General features: G+C 37.5%; 1 protein-coding gene across 2 annotated transcripts in view; it reads left to right on the top strand.

The window, feature by feature from the left end:
• Positions 1–26,921, top strand: part of MAP3K2 (mitogen-activated protein kinase kinase kinase 2) — a 98,624-nt gene that overhangs the window by 26,623 nt on the left and 45,080 nt on the right. For both annotated transcript variants that reach the window (XM_069066857.1, XM_069066856.1), the window contains exons 2-3: positions 10,174–10,243; positions 25,832–25,950. In XM_069066857.1, coding sequence (XP_068922958.1) covers positions 10,240–10,243; positions 25,832–25,950 — 123 coding nt within the window. In that variant the 5' untranslated portion in view covers positions 10,174–10,239. The remainder of the gene's footprint in view (positions 1–10,173; positions 10,244–25,831; positions 25,951–26,921) is intronic.

Genomic DNA, 26,921 nt, shown 5'->3' on the forward strand with positions numbered 1-26,921 from the left:
AGAAGATAACTAACTCTTCTTTCAATGCAAATAAATGAGTAATAACTCTCCTATAAGAAAGCTACCTAATATTTAAATGCATTAGAAGTGTAACATTCTTACTGCCCATTCCTTTGCATAAAATAATAAATACTTGAGAGTTAGTGGGGATTTGATTTTATAAAATTAGTTTGACAACTTCATGTAACATGCTTGTGAGATGTTGTGGCATTTTTTTTGATGCTAAAACTTGTTTGTATATCCCATAGTATATTCATGCTATACCCTCATTAATACTTTTAATATATGTAGCAACATCTCCAGATTTCCCATTTGCTGATTTTGCACCATCTTTGCAATTATAGTGCACTATAGTGAGACCAGTTTCTTTCAGAGTATTAATTTGATTAAAAATGTATTCCCTAATTGTACATTCTGTTAACTGATGACAGAATAGCACATACTCTTCTATTTCCATCATGAAGATATCTTATAAATACAGTTAAAATGGGGAGGTTATATCAGGTCTCTCATCTAATTACAATGCATAAATATACTTTGAAATTCATCATCATTGGACATATGTATCCTATGAGACAATGTATTTTTAGAAATGGTTATTATCTCTAGCCTCTTAACAAAATCATCTTCAAACATACACCTAATAATTAATTCTTTGGAACATGACAGAATTAATTTTGCTGCAATAATATGAACTTGCCAGGTTTTTTTCAATTTGCTAACAGTCAATAGGAAGATTTAATCACTTTTCTGCCTTGTTTATTTACAAAAATAAGTGAGTCAGTATTGTGTATTTTCATATTTTGTTCTTTCCAGTTAAAAAATCAACAGACTTATCAACATAGCTTTCAGACATACTTCCTTCTCTTTTACCACTGGCACACTAGCTATACTCTCACAAAAACTCTGCTGAACAACTGACCAGTATTTCTAAACAGTTTGTTTGAAATTTGCCAGAGAGAAGAATAGTAATATAAACGAAGGATAAGTTTAAATCAGAAAATAGCCTTCATATTTCAGTGAGAGGCAATGTAAGGTTTATTTCTGCAGAACATTTGTGATGTCCATGATGGTTTCAAGGTGGCTTGTAGTGCACATGCCTTGTCAATATGTTTTTTAAATAGCCTGACATTTGTACTGTAAGGACACAAATGTTTGTAATATCTTAATCCCATGATTACATAGCTGATGAAGTACTATTACAGGGTAACAGAGGAGAATGAGGGAGCTACTCTGGTGCAATGTACAGAACATAAATGAGAGTATGTGAGTGCATTTGTCTATCTGTTAGAAATCAGTTTCTGTTTAATTGGTCAAACCCTTGTGGTGGTTTGGAAACAAATTGTTGATAGGTTAGCAGCTGCAAGAACACGTGCTTTAGAAGCAGTTGGTTTAATGTAATCACTGCACAAACCCCAAATCATTGTGCTCAGGATCATGATGGTTCTGAATCACTAAAAAAAAAATTAACCGATAAAGCTTCAAACATTCATATGTGTGTTTTCAGAGAGAAAAAATATATTTGTAACATAACTGGACAGTCATTTGCTGCTTATGTCACCATTAAAAAATTGTTAGCAAGGAACCACTAGGGGTTCAGAAAACATTGGCCTAAAGCAGGGTTGGGCAACCTGTGGCCTTGAGGCCACATGTGACCCTCTAGGTTCTCAAGTATGGCCCTTTTACTGAAACCAAACTTTACAGAATAAATCTACCCAGCTAGCCTTCCCTTATAACAAAGATTAACTCAAATCCCCTTGAGAAAAGCATTTGTTCTGTGGTTTGGATTCATTCAGAGGGCCACACTTGAGGACCTAGAGGGTCACATGTGACCTTGAGGATGCAGGTTCCCCACCCCAGGCCTAAAGTTTTTTTCCTTTTTCTTTCAGTGATATTTAGCTTCTAATCTAGCACCTAGATGCCTAAACTCGCACTGGTGGCTCATTCTTTCATAACCTCAGAGACTGGTAGATAGTAAATCAGTAAACATTCATTGAGAACCCTGCTTTATGTCAGGAAACATGCTAAGTGTTGGGGATACAAAGAAAGCCCAAAGTGCTAGTACCCTGTTGATAGTTCTTTACATTCTAATCTAGCTGAGCATTGCTGGGAAATTGAGGTGCACTTTGGTTTCCGTGAGGCCAGGATGCCCTTTTAATCACGTGTATACTGGAGCCTGACTAAAGAGGATAGAATTTGGCTTTAAAACATACATATATAAAAACTAACTGTGTGACCTTGGGCAAGTTACTTAACCCCAATTGCCCTCCAACAAGCAAAAATAAAATAAAATATACATATATGTATTTTAAAGGTCTAAATAAAACTTGACATATTATTTTGAGCATGTCACCATCCTTTATATTCTCTTTAGTAAAGTGATGAAGGTTGCAAATCAATTCAAGTAACATTTATCAGTTATCTTCTTTGTACCCGAAGTACAAAGGTACTGAGAGGTACTAAAGATAATACAAAATTTATACTACATGGTCCCTCACCCCATGGAACTTAAGATGGTAGAGGTATAATCATGAACAAATAACTTTAATAAGAGGCACAAAGTACTGTATGAAGTGCAAGCAGAACTTCAAGTAAGACTTCATAGAAGAGATGACATTTCATTGAAGATTAAAAGGACAGGTTGGAACTCAGCGGAGTAGGAGGGGAAACGAGGAAGAAAAGACATAAAAAACAGTGACTAAAGGCATGGAGAAGGAAGCATAGCACTAAATGTGGAATAGATGGTCAAATCTTACAGATGTACTAATACCTTAACACTTAAAAAAAATCTGCTACATTTCTCTTTTATATTAAATTCATTTCCAAATAGATCTGTCCCTGAGCCTCTACCCAGATAGTCTTCCCTTGTAACAAAGATTAAAAAATAAAATAGCTAAGTGTCTTAACTCTTGACAGTGATCTATCTGCTGGGAAACGAGGCATTCTGAGTTAGCTAAACACAAGGAGTAACTGATAACCTAGCTAGCAACGTCAGTGATCTGACCTTTGCAAAGTGAGATGTAACCTTAGATTGTGGCTGTCATAAATGAGATTGTTAGTTAACATCCTCTGAACCTCATTTCTTCAGCAATTCCTTCTACTTTACTTCCTTGACATCTGTCTTGCAGAATGATTAGAGCATCATAGATTCTCTCTGAGACAGGACATCAGGGGTCATCTAAGAAATAGGATCAGGAGAACTTCTGGGTTAATTGAGCAACAAGATGGCAGACTAAACATTTTCTTCAATCCTTACCAGTTCTCAAACCTTTCCAAAACAGAAACTGTGTGCCAAAGATGAAGCAATTTCAGTTGTTTCCATGGTCTAAGACAGCCAGAATCCAAAATAAGGTTAAAAAAAAAAAAGCACTTACTGACCAGGATGAAGGACGGAGCAGGGAGCCAACCCCTACTTCATACCTGATAAGTGTCATCCTTTGCTTTGACCTGCAGTGAGGCGTAAATAACTACATCCTTAGACGAATTATGCCAGTTATAGATAGCACTAATTGTTTGGATGTCTTTGTAAGGGAAGCCAAGATTTGTCTCTTTGAAACTTAGGATCATAGGTTCAGAGATTTAGTACTGGAAGGAACCTTAGATTATATCTAGTACCATCCCTTTATTTTAGAGATGAGGAACTCACTCCCAAAGAAGGTGAGTAACTTCCTAAAGGTCATATAGGTGGTAAGTGACAGAGCCAGGATTCAAACCAGGGTGCTCTGATTTCCTCTGATTGCAAATGTGGTATACTTTTCTTTGCACCATGTGTTTCTTGTTCCTGTTTTTACCTTCTAGGGCAAAGAGAACAAACCTGATCACATTTCCACCCAATAGCCAACTCTTTAAATAGTTAAAGAAAGCTGTTATGTTCACTTTGAGGCATCTTTTCTACAGGCTAGAACCACTTATTTTTTTCTGCTGACTTTGGCATGAACTCAAAGTCTGATAATCTGGTGCTGTCCTTTGGAGGAGGAATTCTTAACCTGAGATCCATGAATTTTTTTTAATGTTGTGGTAACATGTCAATATAATTATGTTCTTTTGTAATTCTATATATTTTATGTATTTAAAAACATTTTGTTAATGTTTATAAACATTTTGTGCCCATAGGCCTAAATTCAGTGTTTGTGGCAGAGTCATGCCAATGTAATAAAAATAACAATACTATTAAAATTAATTTACCCTTTCAGTGCTAATTATATTACTAAGGGGGGGTATTTATAGACCGTGATAAAGTAATCTTTGAAAATTCATTTGGAAAAACAAAAGATCTACAATATCAAGGGAAATGAAAAGTAAAACTGAAGGAGGATGCATTTCAAGACCTCAAACTATATTATAAACAGCAGTCATTAAAAAACATCTTGTGCCAGTTAAAGAATAGATACAGAGTTGATGATGGGGGGAGAAAAATTAAAAGTGCATAGCAGAGGGGGAAAAAAAAAGACTAAAAAGAAGCACTGGGACAGGTAGGTGGTACAGTGAATAGGCCCTGGAGTCAGGAGGACCTGAGTTCAAATCCAGCAGCATACACTTGACACTAGCTGTGTAATCTTGGGCAAGTCACTTAACACCAATCGCCTTGCCTTCCCCCTCCAAAGAAAAAAAGCACAGAAAAGGAGGGTAGCTTTGAAAATGATGAATTATATTTATTACCTAGTTTTAAAAAGTAAAGAGTGTGAAATGGAAATTCATGGTTTTCTATTGAACCTTTCACTCTCTTCATTTTGTGCTGCATATATGGAAATATCCTTTTTTTTAATGGAACAGACTGAATAAGGAAGGTTCAGAAACAATAGAACTCAATACTACAGTGTTTGGTAAGTAGAAAACTTAAGTTATGTAGGGAAGCTCCTTATTTTATGAAAACTGATGGAAAAACTGGAAGACAGTCTGTTGTCAAAGTAGGCTTAGAGCACACCACACCACACATACATACCACAATATACATGCTAAATGAATATATGACCTTAATTTTAAAGATCATACTATTTTTAAACATTAGAAGAAAAACAGGTCATATACCTTTCACCACTATGGTAAGAGATGTATTCTGAACCAAACAAGAGATAGATGCAATTGTAAAAGGAAACATAACTTTGACTACTTGAAATTGAAAAGCTTCTGTCTAGACAACATTATAGTATCTAGAATAAGAAGAGAAGTGGTTGAATGGGAAAAAAAATCTTTGTATCAGATTGCTTTGTAAAGGATTTAGTACCCAAGTTATTTAAACTAGGCACACACACATATATACATACATACATACATATATACATCTACATAAGATTAATAGTCATTTCCCAGTAAATAGTCAAAAGATATGAACAGTTCTTAAAAGAATTGCAAAGTATTCACAGCCAAATGAAAAAAATTCTCCAAATATTTAATAATAGAAATGCAAATCAAAACAATCCTAATATTTCACCTTACATCCTGCAAATTGGCAAAAATAGCTACAGTCAGCATTAGTGGGGATATGGGAATATATACATTTTTGGTGGAGCATTTTGGGAAGCAGTTTGGAATGATGCAAATAAAGTGACGAAAATGTTCATACCTTTTGAACCAGAAACTATTATTGGGCTTATAGAATAAGGAAGCCAACAATAAAGTCCTCGTAAACTCCTAAATATTTATAACAATACTTTATGTGATAGCTAGTAATTGGAAACAAAGTAGATGTCCATCAACTAGGGAATGGCTAAACAAATTATAGTACCTGAGTGTAATGGAATATTACTGCACTATAATAAATTATGTTTGTGATGAGTACAGAGAACCATAAAAAGATCTACATAAATTGATGCAGAATGAGGGAATCAGAGCCAAGAAAACAATATATACAGTAACTACAGCATAAATAAAAAGAATGACACACCAAAAAAATCAAAAGTAAATGTAACAAAATTATGAAGAACAAGTGGGACTTGAATGAAGAGATGGGTGGGAAGTCCACAGATATTCCATATTGCACATGTTTTCAGACTTCTTCAGTATGTTAGTCAGTTGTTGCTGACTTTTTTTTTCCTCTCAGAAAAAAATTACTAGTTTTCATATGGCATGACTTGAGGGGAGGGTGAGAAAGGATACATGGTACTCTGTAGTAATGTAATGAACAAACTAATAAAAACTTTTTAAAAAAAATCAATGGGATTGGGGCATATGTAGACAGATTGATTATGGTGAAGATGTGGGCTGCCTCATCATAAGAGATCATGATAGGAAAGGCAGAAAAAAATGGAGTTTTGAGATACAGAGTGGGAGAGACAAAGGGTTTATAACAAATGGTTCCTATTTTCTGTTACAAGTATGAGGCTCCATCCTCATTTGAGAGGGCAGGGGGAATGCTGGTATTGAGAGTGTGAAGAGAGAAGAAAAGTTTTGAAATAGCCATTGTGGACAACAGGGTAGAACATCAATTATGGAAGAATCAAGGGACTATCTCACTGTAATTAGGAATCAGTTGAGTTTATATCACATACATTTGTAAGGAATCCAGTTTGCTGAGTTGTTTGGCTTTTTCCAGCTCTGTTCAACAACTGGTGATTAAGATAGGACAAGTCTGGGGGCGGAGTCAAGATGGCAGAGTATAAGCAGGACTTCCACGGGGCTCCGGCTTCCACCTTCCCCAATTCATGTAAAGGGGGACTCTAAAGAAACTTTGGAGCTGCAGAACCCACAAGATGACACAGAGAAGCCAACCTCCCGCTGAGGACAGCCAGGCAGGCCGGCTGGCCGGCAGGAATCAGCCAGTGAAGTGCTCTGGGAGCCAAGCCCAGGCCTACTTGAGCCAGAGTTTTTAGCCCCAGGGCAGGCCTGACCAGCCTCCTGCCGGAGGGACTCCAGATTACCAGCAGCTGTGGCGGTCCAGAATTATCAAAACATAGATGCAAAGGACAAAATGAGAGGTCAGTGCGGTGCAGATTTTGGGACCCAGTAGTTGGGAGTGCATTGGCCTCTTCCCCCAGGGCAAGAAGCCACTGAGGAGCCACAGCCACATGGCAGCTTCAGCCCCTGGCCTACAGAGTGTAAGGGGACTAAGCGACCAGTCTCAGGGGTAATCGCTCTTGCTTTAACCTGCTTGGATCTGGATTGCATTCTAGGGTGGAGATCCTGGGTTATGTGACCAGCTTGCCAGAGCGTGTGGAGGCTTCAAAGAGGGCACCCAACTAATACCTCCGACAGCTGAGAAAACCCCAGCATTTGGTACGAAGCTCCCCTTTCTGATGGCAGAGTCCTACTATGGCAAAAAGCCCAGGGGTCAAGTGACTGAGGGGCGACATGACCAGGCAAAGGAAACAAAGCAAACAGAAGATTCCAAAATTAGACTCCTATTTTGGGGACAAATAGGATCAAAGCATGAAACCAGGAGGAAGACAGTGAAGTCAGAACTCCTGCACCAAAAGCTTCAAAGGAAAATACGAGCTGGTTACAGGCCATAGAGGACCTTAAGAAGCAGATAAGAGAAGTGGAGGAAAAATTGGGAAGAGAAATGAGAACAATGCAAGAAAATTATGAAATGAGAGTCAACAGCCTGACTGAGGAAAATCACAACTTTAAAAATAGACTAACTCAAATGGCAAAAGAGGCTCAAAAAGCCAGTAAGAAGAATACCTTAAAAAGCCGAATTTGCCAGATAGAAAAAAGAATCTCAAAAGCTCACTGAGGAGAATCATTCCTTCAGAATTAGACTGGAGCAAATGGAAGCTAATGACTTTATGAGAAATCAAGATGCTGTTAAACAGATCCAAACAAATGAAAGAAGAGAAGACAATGTGAAATATCTCATGGGAAAAACCACTGACCTGGAAAATAGATCCAGGAGAGATAATTTAAAAATTATTAGACTATCAGAAAGCCATGATCAAAGAAAGAACCTGGAAATCATCCTCCAAGAAATTCTCAAGGAAAACTACCCTGATGTTTTAGAACCAGAGGGCAAAATAGAAGTTGAAAGAATCCACAAATCACTTCCTGAAAAAGATCCCAAAAAGAAAACTCCTAGGAATATTATAGCCAGGTTCTGAAATTCCCAGATTAAGGAGAGAATATTACAAGCAGCCAGGAAGAAACAATTTGAATATTGTGGAAACACAATCAGGATAACCCAGGATCTGGCAGCTTCTACTGACGGATCGAAGGGCTTGGAAGGTGATATTCTGGAGGTCAAAGGAGCTGGGATAAAAACCACGAATCACCTACCCAGCAAAACCGAGTATCATGTTTCAGGGGAAAATATGGTTATTCAGTGGAATAGAGGATTTTCAAGCATTCTTGATGAAAAAAACAGTTGAATAGAAAATTTGACACTCAGATACAAGAAGCAAGAGAAGCATGAGAAGGTAAACAGGGAAAAGAATTCATAAGGAACTTACCAAAGTTCAACTGTTAACATTCCTACATGGAAAAACAGTAATTGTAACTGATGATATTTTTCTCAGTATGAAAATCGTTGAAGGGAATAGACATGTGTGTGTGTCTATATATGAGGGTATATGGGCATATGAATACATATGTGAATGTATATATGTGTACAGGTATACATAGATAGAGGGCACAGGACCAATTTAATAGGAAGGGAGGATATTTAAAAGGTGAGAGAGGAATATAATGAGAGGAGATGGGGAGAGACAGAATGGGGTAAACTATCTTATATAGAAGAGGCAAGGGAAAATGGTTACAATGGAGGGGAAGAATAGGAAGGCAAAAGGGAATGGGTCAACCTTATTCTCATTGAATTTGGCTCAGGGAGGGAATGAAATACACACTAAATAGGGTATCTCACCCTACAGGAGAATAGGGGGGAAGGGGACGAGAGGGGGGATGATGGAAGGGAGGGCAGGTTGGGGGCGAGGGAAGTTGGAAGCAGCCACTTTTGAAAAGGTACGGGATCAAAGTAGAGAATAGAACAAGTGGGAGGTGGGATAGGAGGGAAGGAATTATAGTCAGTCTTTTACAATGTCTACTATGTTAATGTTTTGCATTAGCTACACACGTGCAACCTATACTGAACTGCTTATCTTTCCAGTAAGGGTGGGTGACAAGGGAGGAAGGGAATAAATCTGGAATTCAAAGTTTTAATATCAAATGTTTAACTATATGTGTGTGTACACACACATACACTATTATTAATGGTATTTTACATGTAATTGGGAAATAAGATATACAGGCACTGGAGCATAGAGATCCACCATGCCCTACTGGAAAAGTCTAAAGGGGTATGGGAGAGAACAGATTGGAGAAGGGGATATCCTGTGGGACTGCTATTTTGGGGCGGTGGGTAGGGAGAAAACGGAGAAAATTTGTAACTCAAAATCTGGTGGAAATGAATGATGTAAATCAGAAGTTAATAAAGCATTTGAGAAATGAAAAAAAAATAGGATAAGTCTGACAGATGGTGGAAGTGATTCAGGATTGGTATTTGACAAGACAAGGATGGTGATAAGATAAGGAGGAAAGGGATTTAGTAGTAAAGGATATATTGTAGAGTTTAATAAAAGGGTCAAGTTTGGGAATTGAGAAAAGTAAAGACACAGTGAAGGTATGATTTAGTAGAAAAACATTGCATGGAAGAGAGGTTATAAATTATGGTGAGAAAGATGAACAGATTTAGGAAAGATAAGGCATAAAGAAAGATAAAATGAAAGTATTTGATACAAAGATTTTTCTACTTGACAGTTTTTCTTTTACTGAATGAACATCAAGGGAAATCAATAAGTATTAAATTCCTACTATGTGCCAAGAACTGTGCTAAGCACTTTACAGATATTATCTCATTTTATCTTCACAGTAACCTTGTGAGGTAAGTGGTATTATGATCCCCATTTTATAGTTGGGGAAAGTAAGGCAGCCAGAAGTAAAGTGACTTGCCCAGGGCACTCAGCTAGTGTCTGAGGCCAAATTTGAACTTGGATCTCCCTAGGTGATTTAGGTGACAGTAAATAAAGTTCTGGGTGACTCTGGGCAAATCACTTAATCATTATGAGCTTCAGTTTCTTCATCTGTAAAATGGGGATGATATATGACAGTACCTATTTTACAGGATTATGAGGATCAGTGAGATAAGGTGCACAAAGTATGTTGCAAATCTTAAAATGCCATATAAATGTTGCCTATTATTTCAAAAATATATAATAATTATTAAAATATTTTTCCTCCTTTTTTAAGGGATTTAAAGAATGCTGATGGGAGACATATTTTCCTAAAGAGCAGTTTATCAAGCAGGTTGCCACTATGGGTGAGTTTATACCAGAGCATGGTTAACTGTTAATTAAAGGGATAAATTTCCTGGGTTGGAGAAGGGGGTTACTAAGTGATTTTGAAAATTTGTTATACAGACTTTTATTAAGTATAGAAATAATTTATTCAATTATATTGTAATTACTCAACAGATATTTACTGAGTACTACTAATGTCAACCACTGTTGGATGCTTGTTATATTAGTGCTAAAGGGAGAGTTTAAAAAAAATGAAAGAAATGCTGCTTGTAATCTAATATAAAAAAGCCAAAAAAAAAAAAAACCACAAACACACATAAACAGCATATTTAGATAATATTCATAAGTACTCTGAGGAAATATTTCAGTCGAGGAATAATTTGAACTAGATGATGTGATTAGCTGGACATTGGAAACATGAAAAAGAAACTGTACAGCTTAAAATACAGAAACAGCAGTCTCCTAGCCAGAGATAGAATATACCTAGCAAGTGTAGAATGAATAAGAATATATTTTCCTAGAGTTTTGTAAATCTAATCAGAAAGACTTTAAATTAAAGGTGAAGAGGGAGAAGGAAAATTGCCTATGTATATCCATCAAGCCAAATGCCATAGGAAATAGCTATAAAGCAGGAAGAAAATAATTTGAGAAACCTAGAAGCTGACAGACAAAATTCAAGTAAGAAGCAAGTAGTAAAACAAAATTCAAGCAAGAAGCAAGTAATAAAACATCAAATCACTAAATATAAAAGCACAGTGTTTAGACACCAAGAAATGACCTTTAACCATGCTAATTGTTACCTCATAGGTATTACTCTAACTTGGTAGGATGAGACCTATGCTTGTAATAGGCTTCTAAAACAGTATACAGTATTTAATTGAAACAAAATAGGTACAGGGGAAGGAGGAAGGGGAGTAGGGCAGCATTTTATTTTCTTTGCATCAATATCTCATTTGATTTTCAAAATAACTGATGTTAGTGCTATTATTACACCCCATTTTACAGATGAGGAAATACATTTAAGGAAATAACATGACTTGGCTAGTATCATAAAGTTAGTAAATGTCTGAGATGGGATTTGAACCCAGAACTTCCTGTCTCAAAGTCCAGTGCTCTATCCATTATGCCACACTGCCTTTTATTCCATATTAAGAAGATTTATTCATGTACTCAGGAAATCTAGGAACCAGAGCTGGGAAATAATAAAGAGCTTTTGTGTGAAAATTGAAAGAATTTTTTCTGATGGGAACATATTGCCACCTGAACAAAAAGAGGAAATAGATAACAAGCAGAAGCATGATAGGAGATGTCAGTATTTGTGTGGATATCTGCCAAAAGCAGGAACAGCTAATAATTGTTTGATCATTTCAGTTGTGTCTGACTCTTTGTGGCCCCCTTTGGAGTTTTCTTGGGAAAGATACTGAAGTAATTTGCCATTTCCTTTTCCAGCTCATTTCTCATCCAGATGAGGAAACTGAGTCCAACAGAGTTAAATGATTTGGCCAGGGTCAGATAGCTAGTAGCTAGTAAGTGTCTGAGGCTGGATTTGAACTCAGGTTTTCCTGACTCTAGGCCCCACCATTCTATCCACTGCCCCACTTAGCTGTCCCTAGCTTTGACATTAGTTTCTTTTTTTTTTTTTTAAAGCAGGTTAAATAACTTGCTCAAGGTTACACAGCCAGTTATTTCTGGGTGTTCTGCTAAGTATCTGAGCCTGGATTTGATCCCTAGGTCATCCCCACACTGGGGCTGGTGCTCTTACTTGCTGAGCCACCTGGCCACCCCTAAGCAATTGGGGTTAAGTAACTTGCTCAAGGTTACACGTCCAGGTGTTTCTGGGTGGGTGGTAAGTGTCTGAGCCCAGATTCGATCCCCAGGTCATCCTGACACTGGAGCCTCTTACTCGCTGTGCTACCTGGCCGCCCCAGTTTCATTTTTCTAAAGGTAGAGGAACCAACAAAGAGAATATCCATTCTGGAGCTGATTTTCACCAATAGCGGGTAACTGGTTGCTCCAGTGGAAATAATAGGTACCTTAGTGGGAAATGTTCACTCCCTTTTAGAGTTTATAATAGAGGAGAGGAAAGCCAGGCATAATCTGATATGCATCCTAGATTTTAGAAGAATGGATTTCAAGTGCTTCAAAAGAAGGATAGGTAGGTAAGATAACGCACTAGAATTCCACAGGGAAAGTCAGCCCAAGAAAGATGGGAAGCTCTTGAGAATTAAATTCTGAAGGGACAAGTAGAAACAATTCTTATGATGAGGATGCAGAGGAGTTATCTGAAGAGATCATTGTGGATGCACAGGAAATTGACCACCTAACTTAGATTTGAAGATGTACTGAAAAGGAAAGCAAGACCAAGTAATAGAGGCTGAATAAAAAAACCACGCATGATTCTGTAGGAATAGTATTAGAAGTGCTCAGAATGAGCTATAATTGAAAATGAAAGCTAGAAACAAAAAATGTTGAGGAAAAGAAAAAATCCAGAAGAAAAAGAGCCATAGCCTGGAGTAGATGAGACAATTGTAACTAACAATAGAAGGTAAAACTACTTAATTCATATTTTGCTTCTTTTGTCTCTTCTAAGGAGCATGGACCCTGAACTAGAAAGAACAGGAAAAGTGGCCAAAACAGGGTATTGCTAGTCAAGATAAAAAAGAATAGAACCTCCTTTCCCTTGATGTTCAAATCAGTTGAAATGAACTGAATCCACAAGTACTGAAATAATTGGTGGATGTGATTGAATTATTGACAGTGATATTTTAAAGATTATAGAGAAGGGAGAGGTACTGCTAGAGTAAAGGAAATGGTGTTTCACTTTTAAAAAATAAAAAAGAGTGGAATCTACAGACTGAAGGACAGTTATCTTAACTCTTAGCAAAATTCTGGAAGGTACTAAAGAGGTGGTTAGTGAACATCTAGAAAAAGAAGGGGTTATCACGAAGCCCATTGTGACTTCATCAAGAAAAAGTCATGCTAGACTAAACCCCTTTTTTTGGTCAAGATTATTAAGTAGGTAGATCAAGGGGAAAATATAGATACAGTTTGCCTGGATTTTAGCAAAATATTTGATAGCTTTTTTAATGACAAGATAGAAAGATGTGAACTAGGTAGATTTAGAACTGGTTGAGGAGCCAAACCTAAGTGTAACTTCTAATGGTTTGTTAACATCATGGGAGGAGGTCTCTAGCAATCTGTGCTTATTATCATTATTATGACATTATTATCATTGTCTAGTTTAAAGTCATGGAGAGTGTGCTTATCAGATTTGCAGATATCATAAACCTGGCACAGAGAGCAAACAGTGGATAGGAGGAAAGAAAGATCTTGATGAGTTAGAATATTTGCTGAATCTAACAATGATATATTTATCCTTATAAATATTTAAGTTCTTTCCTATATACTGGATTTAAAAAAAAAAATAGCTTCACAAATGATGAAAGGTAGGATGTAATTAGACAACAACAGCTCCTCTGAAAAAGACCTGGGGATTTTAGTAAAATGTAAGCTCCATGTGAGTCAGCAGTGTAACTATGATAGATCTAAAAGCTAATATTTTCTTAGGCTACATTAAGAGATATTCAGGGGGGCGGCTAGGTGGCGCAGTGAGTAAAGCACCGGTCCTGGAGTTTGGAGAACCCAAGTTCGGTTCCGGTGTCAGACACTTAACACTCATACAAAAACACTAGCCATGTAACCTTGGGCAAGTAACTTAACCCCAGTTGCCCTCCAAAAGGCAAAAAAAAAAAAAAAAGATATTCAGGATCTAGGACCAAGGAGGTTGTAGACTCTACTTTGCTCTGATCCAGCAACCCACCTCTGGAATATTATATTTGGTTCTGGGCACCAAAGCTTAAGAACTACTTTAGAGCTCAGTCTAGTCCAACTCTTGTTTTGGAATTGAACAGACTGAGTCCCCAAGAGATAAAATGACTCGCCAGAGGTTACACAGATGTATATTCAAAATACTTCTCAAGTGCAGTCAGTCAATCAGCATGCATTTTTATTTTTACAGTTTTTTTAGTAAGCTTTTTTACAATATCCAAGTGCTGTTCTAGGCTCTGAGGATATGAAGTTAAAGATGAAATAACGTTCTCAGGGACTTTACATTCGGGGAAAGATAGCATATAAATATTTAAATACATACAAGAAGGCACTAGCAGATGGGGAGGAGAAAGAAAGGCTCCCAAATATAAGGCAGCATCTTTATTATTATTAATCTTGAAAAAAGTAAGGAATTCCATGAGGGTAGGGATGAGAAAGAGGTGAGAATTGGCGAATAGCCAGTCCAAAGGCATAGAGATAGGGGATGGAGTACCTTGTGTGAGGAACAGTAAAAAGGACAGATCTGTTAGATCATAGAGTGATCTATGCAAAGATTTTAAAGGGCTTTAAATACCAAATAGAGGAGTTTATATTTTTCCCTAGAGGCAGTAGAGAGACATTGACCTCTTCTTAATGAAAATAACCTTGGGGGCTCTGTAAAGAATGTATTGGATTGGGGAGAGGCTTGAGACAGAAAGCACAATTAGGAAACTATTGACATGTGAGAAGTAATGAGGATCTGAACTCAGATGATGACTGCATGAGTAGTGAGAAGGGGACAGATAGAAGAGATGTCATGGAAGTAGAAATGGCAAGATTAGACAACTGATAAGAGAGTTGAGGATGATACTAAAGTTGTAAATCTTAGTACCTTCCTTGGCATTAGGAAAGTTCAAAAGAGGGGTAGGTTCAGAAAAAAAGATAGTCCTGTTGCATTTGAGGTGCCTGCTTGACATCATTTTGAAATGGTCATTAGGCTTCTGCTAATGTGGGACTAGATCTCAGGTAAAAGACTTAAGACTATATGTCTGGGAGACATTTACATAGAGAAGATAATTGACCACGTAGGAGCTGATGAGGTCGCCAAGTATAAGAGTGTAGAGAGAAAAGATAGTAGCCAAGGACAGAATACACACAACTATTGGACTTGATTTGGATGATGAAGCAGCAAAGGAGACTGAGAAATAGTGGTCAGGTGAGAGGAGAAACGGTATAGTCTAGTGTCATAGAACCTAGAAAACAGAATATCTGGGAAGAGAGGGTGTTCAACCAAATCAAATGCCATAGAGAGGTCATCAAATCAAGAAGCATTTAAGGGTCTACTAAATGCTAATGCTGGTGATAAAACACTGTCCCTGCCCTGAAAGTATTCACAGTACAATGAGGGAGACAACAGGAAAACAACTTTATACAAATATGATGTTGATATATATATATATATATATACAAATATTTTATATATATATAAGAATAATTAGAAACTATCTCAGAGAAAAGGTACTAACAGAAAGAAGAATTGAGGAAGGCTTCTTGAAGAAGACCTACCCAAGGACGGTGACAGTGTCAGAAATGAGGAGATGTATACAACAGATGTTGCTTCTATAAGGTTTGACAACAGATTGGATGGGAGAGAAGAGGAGAGACAGTGAAAAGTCAAGTATGACACCTAGGTTGTGAGCCTGAAGGCCTGAGAGGATGTAAGTATTCTCGACAACAATAGGAAATTTAGGAAAAGAGGAATGCTTAAGGGAGAAAGATAATGAGTTCATTTTTGAACATGTTGAGTTCTATAGGACATTCAGTTTGAGATGTCCAATAGGCATTTGCAGATGTGAATCTAGAGGTTAGGAGAGAAGTTAAAGCTGATAAGTAGATTTGAGAACCATTAGCACAGAAACAATAGTTGAATCTATGTGAACTAAGTGAGATCATCAAGTGAAATCGTATAGATGGCAAAGCCTTAGGAGACACCCATAGTTAGCAGTTTGGATGTGGATGAAGATGCAGCAAAGAACTGATAGAGCAGTGATCTGATAGGTAAGAGGGAGAACTAGGAGAGAGTTGTGTTACCAAAACTTAGAGGAGCATATCAAGGAGAAAAGGGTGACTGAGAGTGCCAGAAGCCACAGAGGTCAAGGTGAATGGGAATTGAGAAAAGGCCATTGGATTTGGCAAAAAAACATCATTGGTGACTTTGGAGAGAGCCATTTCAGTTGAGTGATGAAATTGAAAAGATAAACTTAAGATAGCCTACTTGTGGAGAAGGCACTGGGCTCTTAACTCTAAATTCCTGGAAGCAACAACGTTCCCTATCATTCCCAGTGTCTGTGAACAGAGCATTAATAAGTTGAAGTATGTCCAGTAAAAGGAGACCTCATTGGTAAAGGGGAAAGGGAAAAGGGCAAGAGAATAAACATTTGTATAGTACCTACTATGTGCTAAGTTCTTTTTGACAAAAATCAAATTCGATCTTCCGAGGGGCTCAGAATCATAGTATTAATTTAGAAAAGATTCAATATTGAAGTAAGAATTATTTGCTTAATATGTACCAGGCACTGGGAAAACAAATATAAAAGTGACATAGTCCCTTGCCCTCAAGGAACTTGCATTCTAATAGAAGACAGTACATATATATATATATATATATATATATATATATATATATATATATATAGAAATGATGGTCAGCAAAGAGTGTCTGGGGAGGTCCAGAGATGGTAAGTTGATCCATAGAACAGTTGATTGATATGACCTTTCCAGGAACAGTGGTACTATGGCAGCATAATTCCTGAGCCCTGAGGAAGAGGAAAGAAGGCGTATGTATATGTGTGAGCACTGGAAGGGCAGAAGTCAAGATGGACATCTGGATGGAATTTGAAGCATGGTCTGGAATTGGATAGATTTTATGGACTAATTGAGTTTATACTCACCAGTCAAGATATGTGGGCCCAGAGTAGTTGTTCCAAAGTTGTATATGCTAATACCCCTAGGGACTAGGGACATTTTTTCCTTGTGAGCTGCTCCAGATGTGCTATTCTAAGTGGTGAGAAGTAGAGCAGTGTGTACAAGTTACAGAGAGGCTCAATGTCATACAGCTTGGTTCCTTATGTAGAATGCTCTCCTAGGTACAGAGGGTTATGTCCTGTTCTCTGCCCCCAAGGATCTTACAGCCTTGTAGAGGCAATGGAAAGAGGACTGGATTTAAATAGAAGATCAGATAAATCAAAGCTTATTGCCTTGGACAAATCATTTTTCCTGTTGAATAGTTTCTTCATCTATACAATCAGGAAATTGGGATGGGTAATCTCTCAGGTTCTATATACATGCTTCTATCTCATTCCATTCTGTCTCCTCTAGCAGATTGACCCCCTATTATACCCATTCTCACACTTATCTTCAATCTCTCCCTGTCTGCTTCCTACTACCTACACATATTTTCATGTCTTTCCCATCCTCGAAACCTCCTCACTTGAGCATTCTGTGATAATTATCTTTCCATTTCTTCTACATTTATTCTGTGGCTAAATTCCTTGAGAAGTCTGTCTGCAATAAGTGCCTCCACTTCATCTCCTCCATTTCTTTATAACTCTCTACAATCTGGCTTTCAACCAGAACTTCTATCTCCAGAGTTAAACCAGTGTTCGATAATGTTTTCTCGGTGAGCCTTATCCGTTTTTTCCCTTTGTGCAGCGTTTGACTCTATTGATCATCATCTTCTTCTTCTGAATATTCTCTTCTCTCTGGGCTTTCAGGACAACACTCTCTGCTGGTTCCCTTCCTACCTATCTGACCACTCCTCGGTCTCCTTTGCTGGATTTTCATCTAGGTCACATCCTCTTACCATTAGCCTGTCCTGTGTCCTCTTCCCCATGCTGTTTCTCTAGGTGATCTCATCATCTTCCATGCATTTAATTATTATCTCTGTGCTGATAATTCTCAAATCTGTTTATCTAGTCCTTACCTCTCTGCTGACCTTCATTCTCCCATCTCAAGCTGCCAATTAGACATCTCAAACTGAATGTCTCATCTTAAACTCAGTGTGTCCAAAACAAAACTCATTTGTTTTCTTCCCAAAACCTTCCCCCTCTTCCAGACTTCATTATTTCTGTTGAAGGTCCCACTATCCTCCTAGTCCCCCCAGCTTGCAACCTAGTATCATCCTTTACTCCTCACTCCACTCTCTCTAACTGCCCCTCCCCGCCCCCAGTGCAATCTGTCGCCAAGGTCTGCAGATTTCGCATTTGCAACATCTCTTGAACATACCCCCATTTCTTCTCTCATACTGTTACCACCCTGATGCAGGCCCTCATCACTTCACTGAACTATTATAATAGCCTACTGGTTGGTCTGCCTGCCACAAGCCTCTTCCCACTACAGTCCAGCATCCATTCAACTGACAAAGTGATTTTTCTAAAGCACAAGTTCAACTGGATCACCTCCACCCACCCAATAAACTCCAGGAGCACCCTATCCTTCCAGCATCAAACATAAAGTTCTCTTTTTAGTATTCAGAGTCCTTCATAAGCTACCTCCTTCCCCATCTTTCCAGTCTTCTTGTAAGTTATACCACCTTCCAACTGCACCCCCACTGTCTCTTCTATCCACTGGCCCCCTTGCTGTCCCTCAAATAAGACTTAATCTCCTGACACTGGGCATTTTCATTGGCTAGCTGTCCTCCATGCCTGGAATGCTCTCCTTCCTCACCTCTGCCTCTTGGCTTCCCTAGCTTCCTTCAGGTCCCAACTAAAATCTGTTCTGCAAAGAACCTTTCCCAGTTCTCCTTCTATTGACTATTTCCTATTTATTCTGTATATAGCTTATTTGCACATGGTTGTTTGCATGTTGTCTTCCTATTAGATTGTTAGCTGCTTGAAGTTAGGGAATGTCTTTTGCCTTTCTTTGTGTCTAGTACTTAATGCAGTGTTTGGCACATAGTTAGGCACTTAATAAAAGCTTATTGATTTATTTATTTTCATCTCTAAAATCCTGTGATGCTATAAGGTATTAATACAGGTTGCTCTTATTCATGGTAAATGTGTTCAATTACAAAACAAAGCTGTCTACAGCATGACAGGCAGAGAGACAGAGACAAAGAGAATGAATGAGAATTAAGTTGATAGTTTGGAACTCAATTCCAGAAAGCATTCAAGTTCTGGCTGTAATTCTTCTTAACTGTGATGTTGGGAAAGTCATTGAAACGTTCTGAATTTCCTCATATATAAAATAAGAATAATAATTATTGCTAGGAAAGCATTTTTAAAGTAATACATGAATGTGAGGAGTAATAGATTTTGTAATATGAAAGTGAGTAGAGGAAGGAAGGCTTCACAGGGCAGTGCCATTTGAGTTGTGCTTTAAAGGATGTCAGTCCTTTGGCAGGTAGTCAGTATGAGAGCATAGTGCATATTTGAGAAATCAAGTACATCAGTTTGATTGTGGTGTAGAGTGCCTGGAGGGAAGGAACTTGAAATGGGGCTAGAACAATAAGGATGTCACTAGTTTGTAGGGGACCTTGAATACCAGAAATAATTTGAATTTAAAATTTTCGAGCTAGTGACTTCACCAGAACACTGCATAAAGAGACTTCTGATGGAAGTATCCAGGATGAATTAGAGGGGAGGAGACTTTCTAATGGATGGAACTGTCCAAAAATGGCCTGTCACTGGAGGTCTTCCAAGTTTAACCTGAAAGATAACATGGTGATGTAGAGGGACTCTGAGTTTCAGGTAGGAGTTGAACAAGATTACCTGAGGTCCTTTCTGACTTAGATTATCTGCTTCATAGATCTTATCTCCAGAACAATCCAACAGATACTTACTAAGTGTCTGAAATGTGTGAGGCACTAAGGACAAAAGGTTTTTAAACATTTCTTGTTTACAAGGAGCTTACATTATAGTAGAGCAATATGACATATAAACAGATAAGTAGATATATGGTAATTTGAGGAGGAAAAGAGCACCAACAAAGAGAAGGGTCAGAAAAATTTTCCCAGAGGAGATGACACATGAACCAAACCTTAAAGGAGGGTAAGAATTCTATGAGGTAGATGTGAAGAGGGAATAAGGAGGGGGAATGAAGAGGGAATATGTGCTGACAGCATGGACAAATGCATAGTAGCTGGAGACTGTATGTCAGGACTGGCAGGGAAGTTTGTATAGAGTGTGAGAAACCTGAAGAGGTAGGAGCCGATTATTTAGGGCTTCAAATAACAAGTTGAGGAGTTTATATTATATCTTAGAGCAGGCCTGCACAATCTCCATCCCATGAGCACACTCAAGGATTTCGGGCAGCCAGTGAAAAATGTAGAGGATGTTATTCCTCTACATTTTTTGTGGGCCACCCAAAATCCTTTGGTGGGCAGCAGATTGTGCAGTCCTATCCTATCCTGGAGGTTTTATCTCCTTTAGCTGGAGAGTAACATAGTCAGACTTATACTTTAGGGATGTTTTTTGATAGATGTTTTGAAGATAGTTTACAGAAGGCAGAGACTGCAAGCTTGGAGTCTTATTTAGACTTTGTGGTAATCCGAGGGAGAAGTGATAAACATCTGAAGAGGTGGTCATGTGCAGGGAATTGGATTAATATGAGTTTTTTCTCTCTGGGAGATGAAAAATAGAAAATGACACTGAAGTCATGAACCTGATTGACTGTGTGTATGTGTAAAGTATGATTGACTTAGAAGGGGGTTGTTAGAGTGGAAAAGATCGTGAATTCTTATCTTATTTTACATGCATCCAAGATATCTGATGCTGCTCTGCTGCTTCACTTTCTTAGGCCTGTCCATCAAAATTTCCTCTCTCACATTGGGATTTTGTCAAAGTTTGTTACTCTAGGAATTCTGAACCAGACCTTCAAGCTAGATGTGTTTCTGATAAACTCAATTAATAATTAGTAAAATATTTAAGGGCAACTAGGTGGTGCAGTGGATAGGGCACCACACCTGGAGTCAGGAAGTGCTAACTTCAAATCTGGCCTTAGACACTATCAGTGTGACCCTGGACAAGTCACTTAACCCTGTTTGCCTCCATTTCCTCATCTGTAAAATTAACTGGAGAAGAAAATGGCAAACCACTCCAGTATATTTGTCAAGAAAATCCCAAATGAGGTCACAAAGTCGGACACTGTTGAAACCACTAAACAACAACAAAGAATATTTAAAGGAAGTATTTTTAAGGTGGAGCCTCCTTGTGTTCTTTGGTTCTATTACACACACACAGACACACACACACGTAAGCAATATAAGCCAAAACCTCTAAAAGTAGTTCTTTATTGACTCCAAAACTATTCAAAGCTAATACTTTATTTCACAGTAGTTATTAAAAAATAGTTAGAAATAAATTCTACAAAGTAACATCAATCAAAAAAATTTCATATCAAGGAAGTTTGTTTCTTTCAAAAGATAAGTATACAAACATAGAAATACCTAAGCATCGATTTTCTTTTCCTGTGGATAGTTTGCTTTCTTAGAGTATCATGTTAAATAACTTTCGTGTAATTGGAACAGTATCAGTTTGTTTACCCATTAAGGAAAGATTATAAATAATAACAAGGTATATTGTTTTGACTTACATCCTTTTTCTATGATGTTGCATTATAGTTAACTGCAACAATGACCAGTTTGCGAAGTTAACAATTTAACAAAACTTTATTTCACAATATTTCACAATAGATGTTTCTGTTGATTTAAAATGTTATCTTTGAATCTGGCAGCCCCACTTATGAGCAGAACCACTAGAACTGTTAATATTTAACTTTGATGTGTATTCTCAAGTTTTAAGATGTGATTCTATTAAATTATTAGAGAACAGTTATTTTTTATATTTGAAATGTACTTTTGAGGTCAGTGACTTTGACCTGTAACAGTTTTCTTTGGAGAGTATAGGATATCTTTATTTTTAAAAATTTTTTTCCAATTTTAAAATTTATTTTTAGTTGTCAACATTCATTTCCATAAGATTTTGAGTTACAAATTTTTCTCCCCATCTTTCCCCTACCCCACCCCAAAATAGCGAGCCTACTGAATACCCCTTCACCCAGTCTGTTCTCTCATATGTCCTCCCTCACCCCCCCCCCCCAACTTCCTAGTAGGGCAAGATGGATTTCTATACCCCAGTGTCTGTATATCTTATTTCCCAGTTGTGTGTAAAAAGTAAATTTTTTTTAAACTTTAAGTTCCAGATTTTTTTCCCTTCATCCCTCCTCCCCACCCATCCCCACTGGGAAGATAAGCAATTCAATATAGGTTGTACATGTGTAGTTACACAAAACATTTTCATAGTAGTTATATCGTGAAAGACTAACTATAATTCCCTCCATTATAGGACATCTTTAATTAGAAAATTTCCAGCTAACCAAAAAAAATTTTTTTAAACATGATACAGAGAGGCCTGACACACATACATCTTCCAAGTTTGAAATCTCCTGAAAATCTAGATGGAATCTTTATCTTCCTGTTGTTGATTGTCTTTTGTGCAGCAGCTAACATTTATTTAAGTGCTTTCCTTTTTATAATGCCCTTTCCTAAAGACTACCAAGGTTCATTGAATTGAAGTGCAAGTATTATAATTATTTATTCCCATTTTACAGTTTAGGCAGCTGAAATTAAGACTTGCCCATGGCACACAAATGGTAAACTCGGAATCCAGAACTACTTCAAGAAGCAGACCATTCTAATTTAAGTTATTGTTAGAAAATTATATTGAATCCAAATCAGCCTCCCTTTAATTTCTACCTGTTGTTTCCTAGTTCAGAATAAATGTAATCCCTCTTCCACATGACAGTACTTTTAAATATTTGGAAACAGCTCCTAAGTCAACTTCTCTGAGTTAAACATTCCTAACTTTTGCACCTCTTTCTCATATGGGATGGTTCAGTTCCTGTCCCCATCCTGCTTGTCCTTCTGTGCTCCTGTTGGTCAGTTTTAATCCTGAAATATGGTACCCAGAACTCTGCTCAGTATTGCTCATATTTTTAAGTAACACAGAGTAGTGTTAGAACTTTGCCTCTCTTCTTTCCTATCGCCATCAAGAGTGCCACCACTCTTCCATTCACTCAGCTTCAAAGCTTTGGTGTTATCCTCTTAATTTTCACCCATTATATCCACTTGTTTGCCAAATCTTGTTGATTCTGTATCCATAATACCGTGTTTCCCCGATAATAAGACCTATCCCGAAAATAAGCCCTCCCCTTACTGTGTAAGATTCCTCTAAAATAAGCCCTCCCCCGAAAATAAGCCCTATTGAGATTGCTACTGTAGTGAAGGTGATCCCCTGTGCTACATGCTACATTAAGGTACCCTCTGTATGCACTGCCCCCCCCCCCCGGGTGAAACGCACGCTGCGCTCCGAGCTGCATCCAATCAGAGCTGCAGCAGTGAGCGCATCATCCTGTTCTTCCCCAGTGATTTGCTTATTGAATAAAGGTACATTTTTTTGTTCACATTTACCTGTTTATTAAAATTGCTGTCAATGTTCATTAAAATAAGCCCTCCCCTGAAAATAAGCCCTCTGGTGTTTTTCTGTCCAAAAAAAATAATAAGACAGTGTCTTATTATCGGGGAAACACGGTAGCAACACACACTTGAAATACCGCAACAGCCTGCCAGGGGGTCTGCTTGCCTCAAGTCCGTCCTCCATTCATCTGCCAAAGTGATTTTTCTAAGCACTGATCCAACCATGTTGCCCTCTGTCCTTGCTCCTTAAATTCCAGTGGCTCCTATTACCTTGAGGACCAAATACAAAATCCTCTGTTTTGTGTTCAAAATCTCTCATAACCTAGCACTGCCTTCTGCCACCCACCTTACACCTTACTTGATATCACTTGCTTTTCACTCCAGTAACACTGGCCTCCTTGCCATTCTATTTTTTTTCTTTTATAAGCAATTGGGGTTAAGTAACTTGCTCAAGGTTACAGGGCCAGTTTTTTTGGTGTGGGTGTTAAGTATTTGAGGCCGGAACCGATCCCGGGTCCTCCCGACTATGGGGCTGGAGCTCTTACTCACTGCGCCACCTAGCCACCCCCCTCCTTGCCATTCTTTAAACTAGTGCTCCATCTCTTGCTTCTAGGCATTTTCTCTTGCTATCCCTTGTGCTTGGTATATTCTTCCTCTTATCTCTACTTTTTTTCTTCCCTGGCTTCCTTCAAATTCCAACTTCCCAACTCCTCTTAATTTTAGTGCTTTCTCTTTTTGAATTATTTACTCTTTTTCCTGTATATAGTTTAATTGAACATATTTGTTTCCTTGTTGTCTCCACCACTAGATTTTGAGCTCCTTCAGGGCAAGGACTGTCTTTTGCTTCTAATTGTTTCTCCAGTGCTCACCACAGCAGGCACTCAAGAAATGTTTATTGACTGATTGACAGTATCTGTCAAATAAGTCTCTTCCTCTTCCCTCATGTTAAGCGTCACGTTAATCCAGAGTCTCATCACCACTGCTGTAATAGCCTCCTAATTGGCTTCTGTGCCAGTTTTCTATATAGCTATCAAAGTTATAAAATTTGGGCTAAATATTTCAGTGGCAGGATAGCATTAGTAATATTGCATCTAGTAGAGGCCCAAATATGTATGATTACAGATATTACTGCTTCTTTACATGTGATCAGGCCTTCATGATGAAGGATTCAGAGTGTTTTATGTAAGCCACAAATGTAAATATTACCCAAAAGGCCTTTGCACTGCAAGGGGAAAATGGTAGAGAAGCTACAAGCATAGAGAATTCAAGATAGGGGGTGCCCCACTTGGTGGTTCTTCATGAGAATTTTTCATGAAGACCCAGAATCATTCACTGAAGAAAAATTGGCTTATTGCTATATTATTTCAGTCATGAATCTCATCCTGGTTTTGATATCTATGAGATTATATTCACATATTCCATTAGTTTAACAAACATGTAAGCAGTGCTCTCTTGGGAAGACCCAGAATTATAGAACCATTTCAACTAAGCCATTTTGAAATGCCAATGTTGTATATTATTGTATATTCAGTGGCATATATTAATTAAGAATTTTCTGTAATTACTGCTTGTGACCAGGAATCAGGCAGCCTATTCATAACCAGTTGCTACTTTTACTCAGTGCCTTTTTCTTTACCGAGATGTAAATCATGTTGTGCTTTTACTTTCTGGCTCCTGAATTTCTATATATGTATATATCTTTTTGATAGGAACTGACTTAGGCAGCATCTCACACAAAGTAGACATTTAATTAAATATTGTTGATTGATTTCTTGATAGACAGTGCTGCTTTGATGACCTTATTACATGTCTCTTTTGAATGTAATATGCCTTATTGCTTTATTATTTCAGTCATGAATCTCATCCTGGTTTTGATATCTATGAGATTATATTTACTCAGCCTTATGTTTAATATCAAGTTCATTTTGTTTAATACTTTTTGCAGTGGTGTGTATATACACCTGAGGCTATAAGTGTTTTTCTTAATATCTTCCTTATTTTCTCTTTTGAATTATTAGGTATATTTTCTGCTGTTATTCTTTTCTTGTTATATTCTCATACCCTGAGGCCCTCCATATAACTTGATTTTAATATTATCGTACCTATAAAATAGTTTCCTGTATGAACCCCAAGAATTATGCTATAGTAAAACTTGTATGATTATATTTTGAGTTTGTTATTAATAATTATAACTCTTAGACTATAATTCATTAACAGCCTAGTCATTCAAATGGTCTGCATGTATTTTTCCAATTCTTATTCTCTATTTTTTTTTAGTCTTAATGTATGTTGAAATGATATTCTCTGTGTGTGGCATTTTTTAAAACAGATGATCAGCAAGCCTTGGATTCAATAATGCAAGATCTGGCTGTCCTCCATAAGGCCAGTCGACCCGCATTATCCCTTCAGGAAACCAGAAAACCAAAATCTTCATCACCCAAAAAACAGGTATTTGTTTTCATAATTTTTTTTTTTTTTTTTGCTTTTTGCAGGGGCAGTTGGGGTTAAGTGACTTGCCCAAGGTCGCACTACTAGCTTTTGTGTTAAGTATTTGAGGCTAGAATTGAACTCAGGTCCTTCTGACTCCAGGGCTGGTGCTCTATTCACTGTGCCACCAGCTGCCCTGTTTTCATAATATTATTAAACAAATAAGGTTGCTACACAAATCATTTAATTGCCCTTTAAATAGTTTTTTGTTTTGGTTTGGTTTGGATTTTTGTGGGGTGAAAGAGGAGTATTTATAGGTTTAGTGTGTGTAGGTTTTGGTTTTGTTTGTTATTTGGAGATTGGCTCTCTTATCTTGCCCAGCTTGAAAGGATAGCAGCCATTCACAGGCCTGGTAGCATTACTGATCAGCGACAAAATTTTAATCTACTCCATTTTTCTGGCCTGGACTGGTTTTCCTCTCTTCAGGTAGCTTGGTAACCTTCCACTCACCATATTGATTCCAGACTTAGTACAGACACCTGATCAGCTTTAGACCTACTGCCTCAGAACTCCCAATAACCTCAGCTTCCTTAGCATTAGAGACTCTAGGTGTGCACCACCACACCTAATTCTTTTAGTAGTTTTGAAAGACATATATAGAATAGTGTCCAAATATTTAATTCTAGTTCATTTAAGTTAGGCCCAAGTATCCACTGATTTAAATCAAAATTTGTTGATAATGTTTAGAAATTTTCCCCATGATCCTTCCTAAGCAGACAGCAAGGTAGAAAATTGTTTTGTTTTTAATTTAATATCTTAAGTTTTATTTAATATGAAAATTTCTATTAAACCTAAATGTACTCTGAGGGCAGTATTTTTTTTTTTGTTTTATAATGAGTTTTTGAATCGTTCAAAATCAGTTACTTTGTTTTAGCTAGTTTATTTCTGCAAATTTATGCCTTACAGATTTGAGTGATTTAATTGTACAGTAT

The sequence above is a fragment of the Petaurus breviceps genome, unplaced genomic scaffold (genome assembly GCF_028583685.1).
Source record: "Petaurus breviceps papuanus isolate PSGF00001 unplaced genomic scaffold, PetGlider_PUasm1.0 90731, whole genome shotgun sequence".
Taxonomy (NCBI): domain Eukaryota; kingdom Metazoa; phylum Chordata; class Mammalia; order Diprotodontia; family Petauridae; genus Petaurus; species Petaurus breviceps.